Genomic DNA, 20,958 nt, shown 5'->3' on the forward strand with positions numbered 1-20,958 from the left:
CCAGCTTTCACTTGAGAAATATTAAACCTGAGCATCCGGAACTCAATCTTAAAGATGTCATTCATGACTTCTTTTTTCATACATATTCCATTTTGTCTTCATGTTACCCATAAGCAGGCTGAATTCGTGTGCACAGAACTCTGAAAAATTGCCATATAATTGCAATAAGTTCAATTTCTCAAACCTTTGTTTATTGTCTGCCCCTTGCATGTTTGTTAATCACATAATTTGGCTAATTGAATTATTATTATTATTATTATTATTAACTAAAGGACAGTACACTCAAAATTACACTTTTGTTACTTTTCTACACCTGGAGGGTTCATATTAGTACTTTTAGGGTACATATCTTAAAGAACCAATTGGTACTGATATGTACCCTAAAGTAGGGTACATATACCCAAAAATGCACATTTTAGTATTAATATATACTTAACATGCAATAATGTCAGTACATCATATTACCTAAAGTCTACCTTTTAGTACTTGTATGGCACTTTAGGAAATAATATGTCTCTTTAATGATACATATTAAATGTATTTTGCATATCAGTACCTTGAGAACTCGTATGTAAACTCACGGTTCTATGTGCAAATGTATATACTGTGCATATTATTACTTTGAGGTACACTGTATAAAGTAATCGGTTGACTTAACTTAAAAAAAAGTGAGGAAACCCGTTGCCTTAAAATAAAGTAATAAACTTAATGCGTAATTGAAAAAAATAAGTTATGTGAACTTCCACATAACTTTTTTTTTTTTCAAATACGCATGAAGTTTATTTAATTAAAAAAAAGTAAGGAAACCAGTTGCCTTAAAATTAAGTTAAGTCAACTGATCCCTTTTTGCAGTGTAACTAAAGGATATAACATATTAGCATACACCTAACATTTTAGTACTAATTACTTTGTATGGTACAGTATATGCAAATGCAAATACAGTACATAATATTACCTTAAGGGACCATGTTAGTACCTAAAGAGTATTTTAGTACTAATTAGGTACAGTAGGTAATGGTAAATACGTAACTAAATTATACATTTTAATTCCAAAATTGACATTTTAGTACTAATTTCTAAGGATGCAAATATGCAAGTAAGCACTACTTTAAAGGGAACATATAGTACCTAAAGTGTGCATTTTAGTACTTCAGGTATACAAATGCATATATTATTACCTTAAGGTATAGCTAAAAGTAGACTACATATTAATACATACATAATACAGTTTTAGTACTAATTAGTACATTGTAGATAAATATTTGCATCTAAAGGGTATTTTAAAGGTACAAATATATATATATATATATATACATATACGTACTGTTCATATAAGTATGGAATGCCTAAAGTGTACATTTTAGTCCTTAAGGTACTAATATGCTGCCTATAGGAAGAGATAAGGTAAAAAGGTGTACCTTCTCTGACACATAACACCATTTAACACATTTTAGCTTCCCTCAAAATCAGTTCAGAAAATGCAAACATATATTCCCTGTGAACTTACCCATAAAGGTACAAATAAAAGCTACTTTAAAATTGTAATGTGTATTAATAATAAGTGATTAATTCCAGATGTATTTTAGTTACCAGATCACATAAAACCATTTGTTTTCTTCTCTAGTCCACTCTCAGCTTGAACAGCTCATCTCCGCATTTGAATTTGTCCGTCATTGACACAGAACCTCCATCACACCTGACAGGGCTTTGAGGAGATACACCATCCAGAATCAAAATCTGACAGAACGCCTTGAGAACAGTAAGACAGCTTGTTGGGTTATCACCTTGATGTTAAACATAAGGAACCATGTTATGATTCCGAGAGTTATAAAACTGACAGAAGTTGACTGCTGTCAAATTTACGAAGGTAGGAAGCATTTGATAGACACTTTTGGAAGCGATGTACTGGAGGGTAAAGCTGTCAGGTTTTGGTCACATATTTATGGATGTAAAGAGGTTTATTGTTTATTACTTTAAACCTTAGCCTTAAAGGATGAAACTTATCTTCTAAATGTGCACGACTATTTCCTAAATCGTCTTGAATGGCTTGCCAAAGCAATAAGTTTAGTTACACTAAACATTTTTCAGCCACTCTTTCTTTTCTCAATAAGTCCTGTACTCTAGCTTCTTACGGTTTCTTTTTGGTGCATTGCTCATCCTTTAGCATGCTGGCAGGAAGATGATTCATCCTGGTGAATAGTATCCGCCTGTCTAAGGAATACTGAATGGAAGACAATGAAACTAAACAGCAGACCTGGTCTCCATATAGTCGGGCAAAGGCTTGTATTGAGTGTGATGGTTCTTGCACAATATGTAATCAGACAGCCTTAGTAAAGATCCACGTACGCCCACAAATGCATTCACGCACAGTTGAATAGCAGAACACTTTGTAGTTAACCACTTTGTAAGAACTTTAACTAGAGTTGCAAGCTTTCAGCAAAGGTTACATGAGTGCTGCCACAAATGAAACCATATATCAGGTGTGTGGTCGAAAATAGCAGCACTAAAGGACACTAAAAGTTAAATTCGACCAGCTTGACTGCAATGAGACTACAGTGCTTTAGTTATGGAAACAGCCTGTAGGAAGCTCGAGGTGGCCTGTAAGTTGGAGAACAGTGCCTGACTGAACCCTCATCAGAGTGCACCCGTTGACCAGCTCATCAACCACCTCACAAAGCTCTTGACTCTCATAGCCTGCTTGAACGCCTCGGGTTCTCATAGGAAGAGCAGACAGTACCAATAAGAAGTCGTAAAACGAGAGTGCAATACTATAAAATCAGGAAAAAAAAGCCATTACTGATGGGCAAGAAATAAGAGAGAGCCATCAAGACACTTTAGTTGAGTCCAGAGAGGCCTATAGAAAAGAAACTTACTTTTTGGACTTCAGTCGCGCATTTCAATGAACTCCAAGACGGTTTTGATATGATTTGGTTATTTGTTGCTTTTCATTTTCACTCTCTCTTAATTTGAGTTTTCATACTTTGCCGGTTGCACATGTGAATAACTTCAAATAACTTGAAATTAATAGTACATTTGTTATTCAAACGTTGTCTGTTTCATTATGCCGAATCCCAAAATGAAAAACGGCAATGCAGAGAAAAGCTAATGAAGGATTCAGTCTCTGATGTAAAAGAGCATTAAGCTTTATTTTGAACGTTCCCTGCACGTCATGAGGTTTTTCTCAACTGCCGCTAGCAACTCTGCAGTAACGGGTTCGACTCCCTAGGAGTATAAACTGATTATAATATACCTTGAATGTCTCGGTTTGTCGCTTTTCATTAATGCGTTTTCTATTTGTTACAGTTAACATGTTGCTGATCAGTTATTGCACTAAGCTTATTTAAAGTAGCTAAACTACAGCATGCTATTCTTTTGCAAAAGTACACTAAAAGCTACTAAGAAAAATTAACTACAGCTTCACTGAAATATTAAACGTTTTAACATTATAATTTAAGCAGAGGCCATTTTTTTTCAGGCACATTGAGGGTTTTTGAATAAATAACAGGGTTCCCACAACTTTTGACCATTACTTTTTTTAGTCATTTGTGAACACTGAAGAAGGGTTTTTAAAAAAGAAATGTATACTTGCACTTACAAAGACCAATTCATGCTCTAGTCTAGTATATATGAAATATTTCAGAACAGTTAACTTGTAAAACTACTATTCACTGTGGAAGTTTCCTTGACTTTCCCATGACTTTTTCTGATTTTAATTTCAATTCCTTATCTCTGTTCTGTGTGATGGTTTCCAGAGTAAAAATATAATTTCACTGATTAACAAAATATAATATACTTTTTGGATATAACTGAGTTGAAAAGTAGTGATGAACATCATCATTTAACTGTTGTAAATGCTGCTATAATCATATAATAGAATTTGCTATCATAAAGAAGAACTACATTTATACATTTTATTTCTCTAACTTGTTTAATGTAGCAACTGTGGAGTGCAAAAAAACAATCTTGCTGTTCCTGTACAATGACAGAAAAAGCATCACTTAACTTGAATGTGACACTTTTTTGTTGCAAAAAAAGTAGCTTGTTACTAATCAAACTACTGCAAAAAAATAAATGTAGTTAATAGTGTCACTACTTGTAATGAGTTGCTCCATGGCACTGGTGCTAATCCCTCGCCTGACTCCATTTGCTCTTTTGAAAGGGGCTCTGATACAACCTCTCCCAGGACCGTAAAGCTCGCCAGAAAAAGGCAAAAGTCACTCTGAACCTGCCCTAGAAACGCAGCATTTATCTCCAACATGGTATCTGCGGAAAGGGCACGTTCCTCACGTGCCAGCCATCTTCCCCCGATTCACCCCGCACTCGCTGTAATTCTACAACTAACGAGTGGGAGGAAGATTTCAAAAATTGCTTTTTGTCATTAGCACTGAATTCCGATGACTCAATCAAGCCCAGGGGACTTAACGAGGGCACGATCATCATTTATTCAATTTAGTATTATAAAGAACATTCATTAAACAGGGAGTTTGGGGGGCCGGGGTTGCAAACGTGACAAATCCTTCCAGGCTGCCCATGGGAGGAATTTTAAAGAGACTTTTAAATGTACAAGAGACCTTGCCTCCTTTCCCTCTGGGATATTTAAGCGTATGTGTCATCGGGATGGCTCGAGTGTCGAATGTCGATTCATCTGAATCAGGAAAGGTGGATATTCTAGGTGTGTGTTCATGGTGCACCACGACTGCTGAATTATTGAGCAGAAAAACTCTCTTTGATCCATGCTATGTAGCCCACATACCAATCTCTTACCTGTCAGCCTCCCAGAAAGCCATTCATTTTTCAAATGTTTGCAAGGAGGATGCTGCGGTATGTTATTTTTCCTACCGCAAGAAATTTCCAATCCCTTTCAGGCTCTAAATTGATATGTAGCCGACATATTCTTAGCAGAATACAAAGAACTATTTCTGTGATTTCAGATTTGATTGCCAGTTCATGCAAGAAAGAAGAAAAAAAAAGCTCCTGAACTTTGATTCTTGGCTTTTTGTCTATTTGGAAAACCTTGATATTGAATGCAGACTCGAGCTGTACTGAATGCTACCATGAATATGTTTTATTACCAAATCAATACACGCGTCTCAATGTCCTGAGCTGCGTCTCTCTTCGATGTTTTTAGCAGCCATTTAAATAGAAAGAGAACTTTACCAAAGCAGAGAGAGTGGGAGAGCGAGGTTCAGATATTGCACTGAAAGGTCATGTGTGGGAGTTCAATGTCTGAGTGAAATGAAGAGAAAGCCATCACGCTCAGTCTGCGGAATACGTTATGCAAAAGAAGGACTGTAGCACGCTCACCAGTCATTTCACTTTCACGCATGGTTTCCAGACCTACGGCTCACGAAATGGGTAGGCGGGATGTGGGTTTTATATCCCGTGACTCAAACGCGTCAGGGTTTACATTTGATTGCTTCAGCACAAAATCCCCTCACATCAAATGTCTTGCGCATCGCAAAGCCCAGTGACACACAGAAACACGGTCATAATTTCGAATCTGGTGATGTTTCATGAAGTGTTGCCTCGCCTGGAAGTGGAGGAGATGCATAAGTAGGCGCATGAACGCATCTCCTGAAAGATATCTCCACTCTGCTCTCATTTTTTCAGTCGTATTCCTGTTTATGGAAAAGTCAGTGCAGTAAAATTTGTAAGGGTGGGTATTAAATAGTGAAGACAGAGGTGTAAACAAAAAAATGTACATTGCAATGCAGAAACGCATATCAATTGTTATGTTGGAAGTTCATATTTCTGGCTGCAATTTGATGCACATATGTGCATTTAGTTACTACAATTATGTGTAATTTCTGTGGCAGACTTAATGCACAGATCATTTGACATACAGTATAATTTTGTTCCATCCATTGCTATGGTTATTACTGTCAATCAGATTCAGTCACACAATTAACCCTTTCATGCATAGAGGTCACTACATTGGACAGCTATTCAGAAAGCATTTTCTTCCTTATGCATGGCATCAACCACTACAGTGGACACTAGTGCATTATCCTATACATTTCCACCAAGTGGCAAGCCGTTGTATGTGGAATATTTTTTTTCTATAAGCCATGATGGCTGACAGCCAGTCAGAAATGCCAAGTTGCTCCGGAATATCAATCCATTGGAAAATCCACTGTAAAAATAAAATACAAAATTCAGACCTCTCCAACTCCAATTTTTAGTGACTGGTCACATCTAAATATTTCAATTGGCCTAATTTAATTTCTGTGAATTTAATTTGATCAATTGTGGCAACAGTCTGTTAACATGTGCTCAATCAGAAATAATATTGAGCCAATGAAAAAAATGTTGTTTACCAAACAGTCCCGTTGGTCCAATTAAATAATTTAAATTGTAGTAGCAATTGTTTATTTTTCACTGTCCCAAACATTTTTTTAAATAAAAAAAAACAATACATTAAGCAAAATACAGAACACCGACATCAGGGTTGACATTTTATCACATCGTTTTATTAACAAATCAATTCCAACACAGGATATTTGGTGAAAATAACTTCTTTAAAATAGTGAAAAACACTGAATACATTCAAGAAGTCTTCTGCATAACAGGATGTTTTCAAAGAGGTTCAGCTGACAGAATCCCTGCCATTGCATGTAAATATGAAATTACATGAATTGTAATGTGTTTGAAAGACAAACGCATTCCAGAGACAATAATACAAGGTTAAATGACTCACTGAGTAATAATTCAAGTAATAATTAATGTGTTTGTCAGGAGCAGATTAAATATGCAATGTTGAGAAAGCACTTCTTAGAAGTGAAATGATTTCTGTAAATCCAGTGATCAAATACTTTTGTGGGTCTCAGTTTTCAGTGATCGGGATCGGCACATGACTAGCGGCTGGTCTGTGTGTGCAACTCCGCAAACCTGAATGTATATAGGCAGTAGACTTTTATAGAAAGGAAAATTTAAAATATAACAAAGAAGTAGAATCAATGAATTATTAATGATTTACTGCCATTGTGAAAAAAACATGTACTCATGTAATCAATAGAAAAGTAACTGTGTCTGAGTATTTTAAAAATGTAATTTAATCTAATTACAAGTACTTCATTATTTTGATTACATAATCCAGGTTACATGTAATCAGTTACTACCCAGCACTGGTTACTTGTAACGCGTTACTCCACTGCTCATTTCAGATGCACCTGAAAAACACCTGGTCGTTTTTTTCCCCACAGTCTGAAAACATCCATGAATCAATGTAGATTTCAGTCTGAAGTTTTCTCGGAGAGCAGAGCTACGGTAGAAATGTGTCCACTTTGAACATAGTCAGAATTATCAGCTAATAAGGGTAAATCAATATACAAGCGTGTTTCTTACATAGCCTGAGTTGGGGTTCCACAGAGCAATAAAACATATCAGAAAATAAATCCTTACTGGGGTTATCATAATTGTCAATTACTTGAGTACAACTCGAGGTACACAAAGCTGCACTTTTGCACAAACTCCCATTATAATCAATGAAGTTGTCTACGCTGTGCAACGAATGTTTTATTGACATACTTTTTATACTTTGTTAGTTATAATAAAAGGATTCTAAATAAATCTTTGGCGAGACAGATTCATTTTGGAGGGTGCCAAAAAATGCAGGAAAAGGCATGATATAAAACACATTTAATTGATCACATGCGTTAATCAATGTTAATTTTGACAGCATTCATTTTTCACATAATTCACTGTTCAATGTTATCTGCTTATACCGTTGATTATACAGCAATTATTCTTGATTTCTCTAGTCTGATTTTTTTCAAGTAAGTGTGTCTGATCCACTTAGAATGAATAGATTAAAGAGGCCCTAAACTGTGTTCTGGTGTTTTATAGGACAAGCTTTTTGTTACATAAACAGGCTAAACATGCTTGAACAAAATCGGTTATAATCGCACTTTTGATGTGAAGAACCATTGTGAGAAACATCCTCTGTCAAACCGAAAGCATCAAGCAGATTGATATCCAGATGTTTAATGTCCCACGGTTCTGCAACATGTTTCTTGCTTCAATGCAAGAGAGAGGCAAAACAGAAGAAGGAAACGTCTATCGCATTGAGCCATGCCATGGTTAATGATGCCAGATAGAAAGACGGGAGACAGAAAAGAGATGGATGGGGGAAGAATGAGAGAGAATTGTGTATGCATCTGCTCTTTACATCAAACAGAGTTTGGAAGAAAAATACGAATGCGAGGATTTCATACGCGGTAATGATCAAGCCTCAATTAAAACTAGGCCAGAAATGTCACTTTTTTTACTCATCATGTCAATCCATCAGTAAATGGAAGTATATACACTATGACTTTTTTCACTGACGTGTGTAAATCCTGACACTAGCATCATAATTGGAATTGTTTTTAGCGGGGAGGCAGGGGGAGGGGGGGGGGGGGTCTGCAGGTTGGAGTAATGGCATGCCGAAAGGCCGTAAGGTCTTTACAATTGGTTGCGAAAGCTGCCTGTTCCACATAAAGAGGGGCCGTAAGCTTAAATGCTATTAAAAGGAAGTGATAAATCCAACATAGACAAAGGTTTGTCCCTTGTAGTCATAATCCTTTCAGCCCAATTCCCTTCTTTAACTGTAAAAAATGGCGATAATGATATTAAGAATATTGCATTTGAAAGTATATGCCGAACATCATTCATTCATTTATTCATTCATTCACAAAATGGACACCTATGATGTCTGATGCTGATATGAATGTCAACTCTGAAGGCTTTGATGCAAATAGTCACTGTTTTTCTCACTGTAACAATGTCTGTCAACAACAATAAAATAATGACTAAAGCTGTAAGATATAACGCAAACAAAATATTAAATTATGATTTTATTTTACTGCTATTGTAATAAGTGCTGTCAAGCGATTAAAATTTGAATCTAACTTTTTTTCAGAATCTGCATCTGAAGTGGCATTTACAGGTATTTACACAGACTGTTTAATGCTGCTCAGAGCGGTGGCTTGAATGCAGTTAGAATTGCATAAATAATGCTATGAGATTAATGAGTTTTAAATGGGTATTAAAGGGATAGTTCACCCTAAATTAAAATGTTGTCATCATTTACTCACCCTCAATTCCAAAACTGTATGAGTTTCTTTTTTCTCTTGAACACAAAAGAAGATATTTTGAAGAATGTTGTTAATCAAACAGTTGATGGGACCCATTCATTTCCATATTAGGACAAATAAATACCATGGAAGTCAATGGCTATACTGTCAACTGTCTGGTTATCAATATTCTTTAAAATATCTTATTTTGTGTTCAACAGAAGGAAGAAATTAATACAGGTTTAAAACAACTTGAGGGTGAGTAAGTGATGGCAAAATTGGCATATGTGGGTGAACTATCCCTTTAATGGGTTTTAAAAAATGAATGTTGAAATATTAAATTATTAAAAAATAAAACGATACCAGGAAACTATAAAACCACCAGTATGTGGTGGCAAGTCACTGTTTTAATGAGTGAGTCATCAGTCATTCATTCAACCGATTCATTCAAATGGCTGATTCATTCAGGAATTAAGCAAGTGAGACAAGTGTCGTTATGAATGGGTCACTGAATCATTGGCTCTCTCGATTCGTTAAAAAAACTGTTCTGAAGTGGATTTTTTTGGGACTATTTTCGTTGGGGAAATTGAGCAAAGGCAATACTGTGTCTAAAATGTAACACAAAATGAACCATGTTTAATAAACTGTTGTATAAAATTAATATCAGATTTGCAATCGTGCAGATACTCATTTTCTTGTGATATCGCTATATCATATTATACAGATATAAGACAAAAACCCATAAAGGGGCATTTTTCCCACAAATGTCTTACATTTTAGGGGCATTATAACTGCATTCTCTTAGACTTCACCAACAAAGTCAGTCGTTGCCCTGCATCATGTCTTTACTAAGCATGCAATGTATCATGACTTACAGGTCTCAGCCGGGTTAGGGGAGTTAAATGCATTAATCATTTTAACGCGTTATTTTTTCCATAATTAATCTCACCAAATTAACACAAAAAAATCGATAGCCCTAATTGTAATTATACATAGGCCTATAGCATCACACTACGTCTTATTGCAATCTTCTTCCGGTCTAAAGGAATGACTTATATGTATGGTTAATGCTGATTGGCCAACGCAGTTGTAAACAAGAAACTTTTTTTCACCAATGATGAACCTTTCGGCTTGCCCATTACTCCAACCTGCAGCCATCCCTGTCTCGTTTCTAAGTTTCCTGGCCCCTCCCCCTGTTCTCCCATTAGTCAGACTAATGGATGGCCCCGCCCACAGTTCACTGGATTTCACTGTTGCATCCAGCTCCACTGTGTTTTTCAGGGAAATCAGACTCGTAGTTACTTTAACTGTTGTCTCTGCCCATAAAACTGAGATAGAAAGTATTTTAACAGCGAAATATATACACACTTTAATAAATGAGTCTACGTTGCTTTAGTCCTTTATCATTCTGTCTGTTTTCGTTATTCTCAGGGCTATTGAGTCAGGTTTGTATGGCAGACAATTGTCACGCAGCTGAGAGAAAGTGTCTGCTAAAGCATTATCATTGTGATCAATGGCCCAATTCACTTTGCATCCAACTGTCAAGCATCAGACCCTGATGCTGAATACCATTTACTGTTGGGGAAGCAACAGTGGCTTGACTTTGATTAATAAACAAGCTTTTGACGCCAAACGCAACTGCCACATTATCCATCTGACATTTTTTAATTTCCTGATGGTACCAAAGCCTAAAGATTGAATCGGTTGTGCAGTGCAATCATAACAGAAAATATGAGCAGCGTCTATAATTCTGAAAACGTTAAGAATGTAAACTAAGCATCAGTGGATATGTGAGAGAATGTTTTCAGAAATCATTTAGACATTGATTGCATGAATATGGAAATGATCTGACATTTGTCATCAAAGTGTGTAGATGAGGCATTCTCAAGGTATGTGGTCTGTTCTGACCTGGAAATAATAAAATACAACTAACCATACAATCACACGTGAAAAAAATTGTTTTTAATGGATGATAAAAAATTCGGTAACACTTTTAATTTAGTGTGACCTTGCAAATTATGCATAACTGCATGAAACTAACCCTAAACCAAACCCTCCTCCTAACCCTAAGTACATGTCATTAATTAATACTACTCAGTACACGGGACACATTAAAATAAAGTGTAACCAGAACTTCCTATTTATTTTGCTGTTGTCAAAATAGACCGTACAACTGTATTTTGTTGGAAATGAATTTGTCATTGAATAATATGGCTAATATATTATATTTGTCCCAGTGTTTGTTCCATACTGTATGTTAGGCTGGTAAATCACACTTCCTATGTTGTTAATGCATTTACAAAATTCACTATTAAGCCTGTCATTTCATTATTTTTCATTGTTGTTCATGGTAATATTAATGTACTTTGATACTTGATTTTGTTGTTGTTGTTGTTGTTGTTGTTTTTGTTGTTTTTCTGTACAATAAATAATGTTGGTATCCAGTGTAAAATCTTGGTACTGAAAGCATAAATACATTAAAAAAAACAACAGCAGAGAACCACTGCTCTATATGAGCAGTAAATTGACAGTTTAAACGCATCAAGCATCTTCTGTTTTCTTATCTATAGAACTGTTTTATTGCAGATTCGATCGGACCAGGACAAAGAGATTGAGATCCGGTACAGTATAACAGGAGCCGGAGCAGACCAGCCTCCTAGTGACGTCTACATCATCGATCCTGTGACGGGGAAAATGTCTGTCACTAAACCTTTGGACAGAGAGGAGAGAGCCTCTTACCATGTAAGTGCTTCTCTTTCCAGAGTTGGCTTAAGAAGATCATTCTTGCCCTATTCAGATCCTATTTAAAGTGGAACTGGCCTAGAACCCATTTAAGAAACATGCTCCAGTTTGCAAGAGTTGATGGCCTTTTGCCAGTTGGAATAAAACTAGAACTGAACTGTCTTGTTTTAATATATGCAGTGATCCCAAAAAAGTATTTGGACACTTGAGGCACTTTTAAAAGTATATGATTCCCTTTGGATTATAGAACAAAATAGCTAAATGAAGACAACAATATTTTGTTCAGACTTAGTTGAACATGTTTTTGTGTGTGTGTGCATGCGTGTGTGTGCACACTGATAACGATTTTTATACTGTACAAACTGTATATTATATCCCCTAACCCTAAACCTACCTATTTAAAAAAAAATGCTGTATGATGTATAAGCTGTTTTCCTCATGGGGACCAAAAAATGTCCCGGCAAGGACAAGGATTTCTCATATTTCCCTCTTTGGGAGGATATTTTGTCACATAACATATATACATGAACCACACATACATGTGCACACGCATACACACAATGGATTTATTAAATTACATAAAAATATATTAAACCAAGTAACCTCTGCAAACAAATTATACTACCGGTAATCTTTTTCCAGAACCAACCAACTTTTCTGAGACACCTTTTCAATCACCTTAAACTAAATGGTCTCAAGGTCATTTTTGCGGAATACCGGAGGCTGAAGTTTCAGGACCGCAGTCCTAGGACCACATTTCTAGGACCTTTTATTTTATTATTATTTTTTATATTTAATTAATATATTGTCCTGACCAATCCCAAACACAACTGCTGGTAACCCTATTGAAATATATGAGGCCCTATATTCTGGTTTTAAATTCAGTTTTGGAAAGAAAGACCTTATTTTTCCAGAATGGAAGTAAGATATTTTCTGTGTAAGGTGACTTTCTTTTCATTATCCACAGCTCGCCGTGGCACTTCTTGTCTGGTCACACACCTGACTGAACAAAGGGCAGTAAACGGTAGACCTGTTTGCACTACAAACTAGTGTGTTTTTAAATTGAATTGTTATTAAATTAAAACAATACGAAAACAAATACCAGTTTACAACGCTAATTAACTGTTTTTGCACAGCTAAAATTACTGGAAATGCCTGAGACAGAAAGCCGCGCCCGCTCTTAAGTTAAAAATAAGGTGAAAAGATAATAAACATCTGTTTGTTTTAGGTTTAATCATCCTTTGTTAGAGGAGAATTGGCTAGCGCAGTCACAAAAAAATTAGGGTCCTAGAAATGCGGTCATGAAGCCTCCGGTATTGCTGGAATATAATTGGATGTATGAAGTCCGTTCACAAATTTCACATTTGTGTTCCATAGAATTTTACTACCAGAACTACTTTTTGTCCCCATTTTGAGCAATATATTTCTTACTTCATATCATAACATTAAAATGGCATTTTTTATATATATATATATATATATTTTGTCAAGTACTGCAAATATATAGTGGCTTATGTGGCCAAATACCTTTTTGCTGCCAGTGTATGTATAAACTCCAGTTTTGAATTAATATAAATGTATACATTTATAAACTATTTATCTGGCTGTTCAGGATCTCTTTTTTAATCAGGCCCACAAACTCCGAGATCTGACTTGATTGCAAACCTGATTGGTTCCAGAAAGCTGTAGCCATCAAAAACAAGAGCGGTGGCCTTGTCAGCCTGCATATCAAAGACAAAACTACAGACTTAGTAAAGCTACTGCTTGTTAAGCAAAGTTTGCAGAAATCTTAAAATTCATATTTAATTGTGCAATTAAGTCTATTCAAACTGCTTTCAATGCATTAAAAAAAAAATCGTTTCGGACCTGCTGGCTGGCGTCACTTGTTAAGAGTGCTTTTTTGTTTTGTTTTTGTTCCTGCTATTCTGTTTATGTGGCTCTTTTTTATGAATAATGTGAAGAAGAAAAGCTAGAGACAAAGAAAAGAATTGCTTTGACACGTCAGGGTTTTTTTTCAGTTAGTCAAACTGTCAATTAGACGAAGGTTCAGTAGCAACGTGCAGATGAGAGAGTGGGAGAGAGAGAGAGAGAGAGAGAGAACGGGAATGAAATAGTGTTGAATTGTCACAAGTGATGAGTATGCAACTCCCAATGCTTAAACTGGGGAATCAAATCAAACAGCGACCCTGCCCCCTTATGTTTCTGCCTGTCACCCCACCTCTGTCACAAGCAGGGCTGCCAGCCAGCCTTCCCTTGCCACATCTCCCCCCGACTGTCATTCACTCACACTCTCCTAACACAACACATTGCTCTTGATTCTCACGGTTGTTCCTTACAATTATAACTGCCTCTATCTCAGCTGTTTTGCAGGAAGTGTCAATAGGCCCTTAGTATATATTTAGATGCTATAAAACGAGGTCTTCTCTCTTAGCGGCTCCTACTTTTGACTTATGCCTCCCTTTCTCTCTCACTCCTTCTCTTTTCTCTTAACTCTCCGGTCCATTGAGCAGTAGATGATGTGGCACCGTGCGTCTACCTATCAGTCTAAATTACGGCTGGGCTTGTCTCGCCAGGTGTGTGCGTAAGTGTGTCTGCATATCTGAATAAGTCAGCACCCCCCGTGGTTAAGTTAGCGGCTGTGTGTGTGCGAGTGCATGCATTTTCTAAACATAGAAAGCTGCCTATGGAGGAATGATACTGTAGGCCGCCCCGAAAGGTAGGTAACTTAATTATGCTGTCTCTTACGATACCTCGTTCGGGCCAAAATCAAAGATCGTACTGCATAAATCCTCCATGGAGAAGGCAATGCCAGAATGCATTGTGGCATGCTCAGTCAAAAGTTTAGGGTCGAGAACATTATTTTATATTTTTTAAATATATCACCATCTCTTATGCACTTATTTGATCAAAAATGCAGTAAAAGCAGTACTATTGTAAAATATTATTACAGTAGAATTTAAAATAATAAAAACTTATTTATTCCTGTGATAGCAAAGCTGAATTTTTAGCAGCCATTACTCCAGTCTTCAGTATCACATGATCCTTCAGAATCTAAAAGGCTGATTTGGTGCTCAATTGTTATCAAATATTATTGGTGCTCAATTATTAATAAAGGTTATTAATGTCAGTGTGACATTTTTTTATGATAGAAAGAACAGCATTTATTTGAAATAGAAGTCTCTGTATCACTATAAATGTCTTTGTGTCAGAGTTTGTGCTAGTCAACGAAGATGAAGAATACGGTTCAAAGACGGTCTTTAATGATAATCCACAGGTATATCCAAAACAAGGCAGAACATACCGCGTAACATAAGCATAGGGATAGACGAGACCGGATAACACAAGAGAAACACACATGAACTTAAATACCAAAGATAACGGTACACACACCTAAACAGAATGGCAAATCATAAGGTAACCATGACAGTAAAGGGTTAGCGGGAGCGGAAATGAAGGAAAACAGGAACTATTGAATACCAACTATAAATCCATGAAAACGAAACTAAGACAAGAACACTGAATGTCTATTACACTTTACTGTAACTTTTGATCAATTTAATGTGTCTTTGCGAGTCTTCATTTTAATAATTTCAGAAGGATCATTTGACAGTAATACCTGCTGAAATTTGCAGCTATTTTGATAGTTCACAATATCGTGATTTTTACTGTATTTTAAATATTTCAAACTTAAATATTTACAAATTAATTGTATTTGTTAATATATATAATAGGTTAAATTATGAATATAAAGGCACCCTGTTTTATATTTATTTTTTGTTCACTCGTGTTTTTTATTTATTTATTTTTTATATGTATATATTGGCAGGGAGACAACTCACTAGGGTTTGTAGAGAGCTAATATGATTCTGTGTGTATGAGTGTAAATGCATGTTTACGTTCAGTTAGAGTGAGTCAGGACGATAGGCGTATGAGCACTGGTAAGGTTAAGTGGCCCCTCGGGTGTTGTGCCGTTACTCACCATAATATGAGTATCCATATGATACCTCATATCTGATATCTGTTCACAAATACCACTAACTCTTGTTGTTCTAGTGCACACAGCCCAGATTCATACAGTACCTATTGCTTTTTACGTAACATAGGAGGAGGCCGATTCAATTAGAGCCTTCTTGAGTAGAATACAATGCTTATTTATCAGCACAAGGGCCAGAATTGGTGTCTCCAGTGCTGCAATTGATCGCAGTCATGAACTTATTAAAAGAACAATCCCCCTGGAGCAACCTGAGGTTAACAATAGTGATGGCTCATGGTTAACAACAATTGTGTTAACAATAGTGATGACTCCCTTGTCACAGGAACCAAACCAGCAACTGGATGTTTAAAGCTGAGTTACCCAACATAAAATGAAAATGTATGTTTAAAGTCAACATAAAATGAAAATTGACTAGCTTTACTTTCTTAATGCTTGCAAAATACTAATAATGTGCTCTTATTGTGTAATATTCATCAATGAATGTCATTGAAAAGATAAAAAATTTAATAAAAAAGTTGGTTGCACTTTATTTTTACAGTATACTTGCGTGTCCTTGCCGTGTACTTACCTAAGAAACTACATGTTTTAAGGTTAGGTTTATGTGTAGGTTCAGAGTTAGTACTTAGTTATTACCCAGTTATTGGAATTACTATACATAGTATGTACATTTTGAACAGGACTGTAAAATAAAGTGCTACCAAAAAGTTTGTTTTCGTAATCGGGTCAGTTTTTTCTAAATATATTTTTAGCACAAGTCTCTTCTGCTCACCAAGGCTGCATGTATATTATCAAAAAGACTGAAATATATTACATTTTAAAATAACTTTTTATATATTTCACAATTCAATTTAATAATTTGATGGCAAAGCCATTACTCCAGTCTTCAGGGTCACATGATTTTTCTGAAATTATGCTGATTTGGTGCTCAAGAAACATTATTACTGGAGAATATTGTATCAATATCAATATCAATATCGTATTACTGCAGAAATTAATACTAAATCTCGATGTTCCTGTGTATAGCGTATGGAGCAATGCAACCCTCTTATTTGGAATGTAATTCTGGTGAGGGATTTGGGGATAATAGTTTTATTTAGTGTGTGCACATGTAATTCTGTAGTGAATAAATTCTAAGAAGAGAATTTTGGAGCTAATCCAGCCTTAAACCTTTCCTCTATCCCTCTCTTTTTTTCACTCTCGGTCTCTTTCTTGCGCAATCTCTTGCTCTTTTGAGACGGTGATACATTTTTGGGGGGATTCTGATGAAAAGAAAGTTCAAAATAGTATTTTTGTAACATTATAAATGTATTTACCTTCACATTTGATCAATTTAATGCATCCTTTCTAAATTAAAGTATTAATTTCTCATTTTTTAATCACACTGAAAAGTGAGTCTTTGTAATAATGACTACTTTGATCATATTAATGATAATGATAAAGGGGTGCTGTGGGGGTATATAGCACTAAAAAAGCTTAGGAAACACTGCCCTAAAATGACCACGGTGAGTGTTCTGCAGGCATGACCACACATTCTATCTCTAGTTTTCCCTCATTTTGTGAGTTTCCAATAGTTTTTCTTCACTGCCCACAAGTCTCCCACCACTAGAGTGTGTTGCAGAATTTAAGAGCTGATGGCTTTGACACAGTGGCAAGAGAAGAAAATAAACAAAGGGATAAAGAACTAGAGGAGGATTCTCTGTTTCTCTGCCCATCTCTCTCTGTCGCTGTTTAATGTTTCAGTTTTGTCAGCTAGCATGTTAATAATGCCATTAAGCCACACATTTGCAGTCCGTACGCTCTCGTGGGTCGACAGATCAAAGATGCAGTGTCTCAGCCACTAACAACAGACAATCTCACACATATCTACATGCTCACACACACACACACACACACACACACACACACACAGCCAACCCTTGCAGAATGCTAAGCACAGCAGCTGAGGAAACAGATTTTCCTGTTGTGCGTCTTTATTTATTTGTTCGCTTGACAGTTAGTTTTGCCGTGCACAACAAAAACCTGCCGTCTCGGGGCAATATTAAATGAGAGCTTTTGGCGGCAGGTGTCGTATTACTCCAGAAATGCATATAGAATCTCGATGTTCCTGTGTATAGTGTATGGAGCAATGCAACCCTCTTATTTGGGATGTAATTCTGGTGAGGGATTTTAGGATAATAGTTTTATTTAGTGCGTGCACATGTAATTCTGTAGTGAATAAATTCTAAGAAGAGAATTTGAAGTTAATCCATCCTTAAACCTTTCCTCTATCCCTCTCTTTTTTCACTCTCGGTCTATTTCTTGAGCTATCTCTTGCTCTTTTGTTTTTCGTTTCCTAATCCTGTTTCCCCTGGGAATGCTCTATCACTAAAAAACTTGTTTGTCTGAATTAAAGAAAGCTTTATCTTTCCTCGCACACTTTTTCAGAGATCTGACCAAAATAGGCATATATATATAAATATATGTATATGTGTGTGCGTGTATATATATATATGTATTTATTTTCTTTATTTTTTGTGAAGCTAAACATCTCACACTCTCTTCATCTGAAAATCCTCTGAATTATAACTCATGGATTTCAGATAGGAACAAAACAACACCTTCCCAACGGATCCCGTATCTAACATGTATGAAATATGAATGTAATTTCCATTCAGTGCCTCTGCCGAGTACACCGAGATCTTTAATGCCTCTGAGTTTCTTAAATCTGATTTAATATCAGTGCTGTGCCTTCCACAGAAGCCTCTGCAGAGGTGAAGTTATGGGCAAATTATGAATTGTTAATTAATGTGCTTTTATTGTTGTCTCGTCCACAGCTCAGAGCCCATGCAGTGGATATTAATGGCAACCAAATGGAGCCTCCTATTGATCTGTTCATCTATGTCATTGACATGAATGACAACAGACCCGAGTTCAAGAACCAGGTCTACAACGGATCAGTCGCTGAATGGTCCAAACCTGGTATGTATCCATAATAGAGGTCATGGTAATAATTATATTCTTGATGATGACAAAGTTGTGATGATTTTTTTTTTTTCAGTTTATAATTTGATTTCTTATGCCATTCAAGGAAAAGCATTTCTGTCATGACAGCTCTTGGATTGTTTGGCATGGGGATGGGTATGACAGTGTTGATAAGTTTGGTCTTGGTGGAATAGATCTGCTACGCTGCTGCTGCTTTAGGTTATTGCTGCTGCAGAACAAGTACAGGACTTACTGTCCATACATACTGTATACGACACGGTGCTGTGAGCGAGTAAGACATGTTGCTGCTGTACAATATAGCGGACATGAATCACCCCCAGCAGATCTGTACAGGTGGAGCTGGGGAAGATGGAGGGTTTCTGAAAGTGAGCTGCACTGCTAAGCAAATGCTATCCAAGTATTTTAAGGTTGAGTACGCGAGCTCATTGGCTACTGATACAGCAGGAACCAATCAGCTGTGCCCTATAGATACTGATGTGATTGCAAGCAGGTTGAGTTAAAGACCTATCAGCCCGCTCCATCTAGAGTTTTATGACAGAACTTTGTATAAGGTAATGATGAATTACATAAATTACAATGCTATTAATAAAATTAACTGAAATCATCATCACCAGCTTATGACATCATTTCATATGGAGGTTTAATATACATTACATTTTTTGTAATATTATTTGGTTATAATGAGATCACACACACATCATATATAATGTTGTATTATTATTTGTAAAAACTTTTTTGCAGTATTAGTTCATGTTATTATTATTATTAAGATAGGAAGATTATGTGTTTATGTCACTCAAATAGTGTGCTTGCCCAGCTACAGAGAATCTAGTAGCCAGACAAATGACTAATCCTGAGTGGCGATGTCACTACACGCACTCTACCAGCACCGTTATATTTTTCACAGAATTGCGTCTCGAGAACTGTATGTTCGTGCCGTGCCTAATCAGTCTCAAGTGGAAATATAACTGGAACTATTCCGTACCGTTCTAAGAACCATTTGGCTCAGTGCTGGAAATTGGCTAATGAATGATATGTTCAAATGTTGATAATGGATTTGTGTGCATAGCAGACAATAACAGGATATATGCGCTGATTGTTATTTTTAAGATGTGGGATGATATTAGGGGGTATGTGCCAGATTATTATTATCATGTAATAATTCAAGACGGGAATCTTATGCTTTCCCTTGATGATTAATTGAATACCCCATGTGAATCCGCCCTTTCTGTGAATGCTTCTCTGTGCTCTTTGAACCAGCGTTCCCGTTGTGTCTTAACAAACACAGGTTCAGAGTCTTCCTTTATTCTCCACCTCTTCGGTTTGTTAGGCATCAGAGTCGACTGGCTGAGCAGCGAACGCATAGACTATGAGTCAGATTGGGTCTAACTTTTGTAATGTTACGGCCCAAATAGCTTGCCTCTGAGGACAAAACTTTAGTCTTTATTTTGTTGAGCTCTCCTCAAAGAAAACTTGATTCTCATGGGAATTCATAAACAACGAGAAAAAAGAGTTTCTGTTTCCCTTCAGTAGAGCGTGGGTCTGCTCCACGGCAAACAAGCACTGTAAATTATCCATGGAAAACGGACGTGTTACAGGCTGTTCCATTATCCCTCTGCTGTCCATGCCGACATCCTCCATGTTTTATGTGAACTAAATACAAGTCCTGGCGAATTCAAGCTAAACTCCGCTCTCATCCCTCGTGAGACCGCAGTTAATCTCGTTGCCTTGAAAATGGCAATGCCAATATTGCCCGTTGATCTTCTGCGATCACAAGGATTTAATCACAGCAGATGTTTTGTATATTTTAAACGTGAACGTTGAAGGAACATGTTTATCAGTTTAACTCACCAAGGGAAGCTTAGACCAAACAGATGCTCATATCAGAGTGTCTCTGAAGTATTACAGCGGATTTTCCATCAGCCCCCTGCACTACAGGCCACGTTCAAAGAGGAGCATGCAGGGAAGTGTCCTTATCACCAGCCACAGATGTATGTGAACTTATCAGATCAATCCAACTGAGGGATCCAACTTTAAATGATACATTACTGATTTCAGTGCCAACGAAATACCTACTTGGAGGTGTAGACACATAGAGTAATTGAATTGTGTTCGTCGCTGCCTAAACACAAGTAATCACCCAATTACTGCGCATTTAGAAGACTGATCCAATTTAAGTTTAATCCA

At 36.5% G+C, this 20,958-nt stretch overlaps 1 protein-coding gene across 2 annotated transcripts in view; it reads left to right on the forward strand.

Annotated features, from left to right (window-relative positions):
- Positions 1-20,958, forward strand: part of cdh4 (cadherin 4, type 1, R-cadherin (retinal)) — a 231,056-nt gene that overhangs the window by 168,942 nt on the left and 41,156 nt on the right. For both annotated transcript variants that reach the window (XM_079597007.1, XM_079597008.1), the window contains 2 exons: positions 11,640-11,795; positions 18,603-18,747. In XM_079597007.1, coding sequence (XP_079453133.1) covers positions 11,640-11,795; positions 18,603-18,747 — 301 coding nt within the window. The remainder of the gene's footprint in view (positions 1-11,639; positions 11,796-18,602; positions 18,748-20,958) is intronic.

Source organism: Phoxinus phoxinus, assembly GCF_949152265.1.
Source record: "Phoxinus phoxinus genome assembly, chromosome: 22".
In the NCBI taxonomy this organism is placed as follows: Eukaryota; Metazoa; Chordata; class Actinopteri; order Cypriniformes; family Leuciscidae; genus Phoxinus; species Phoxinus phoxinus.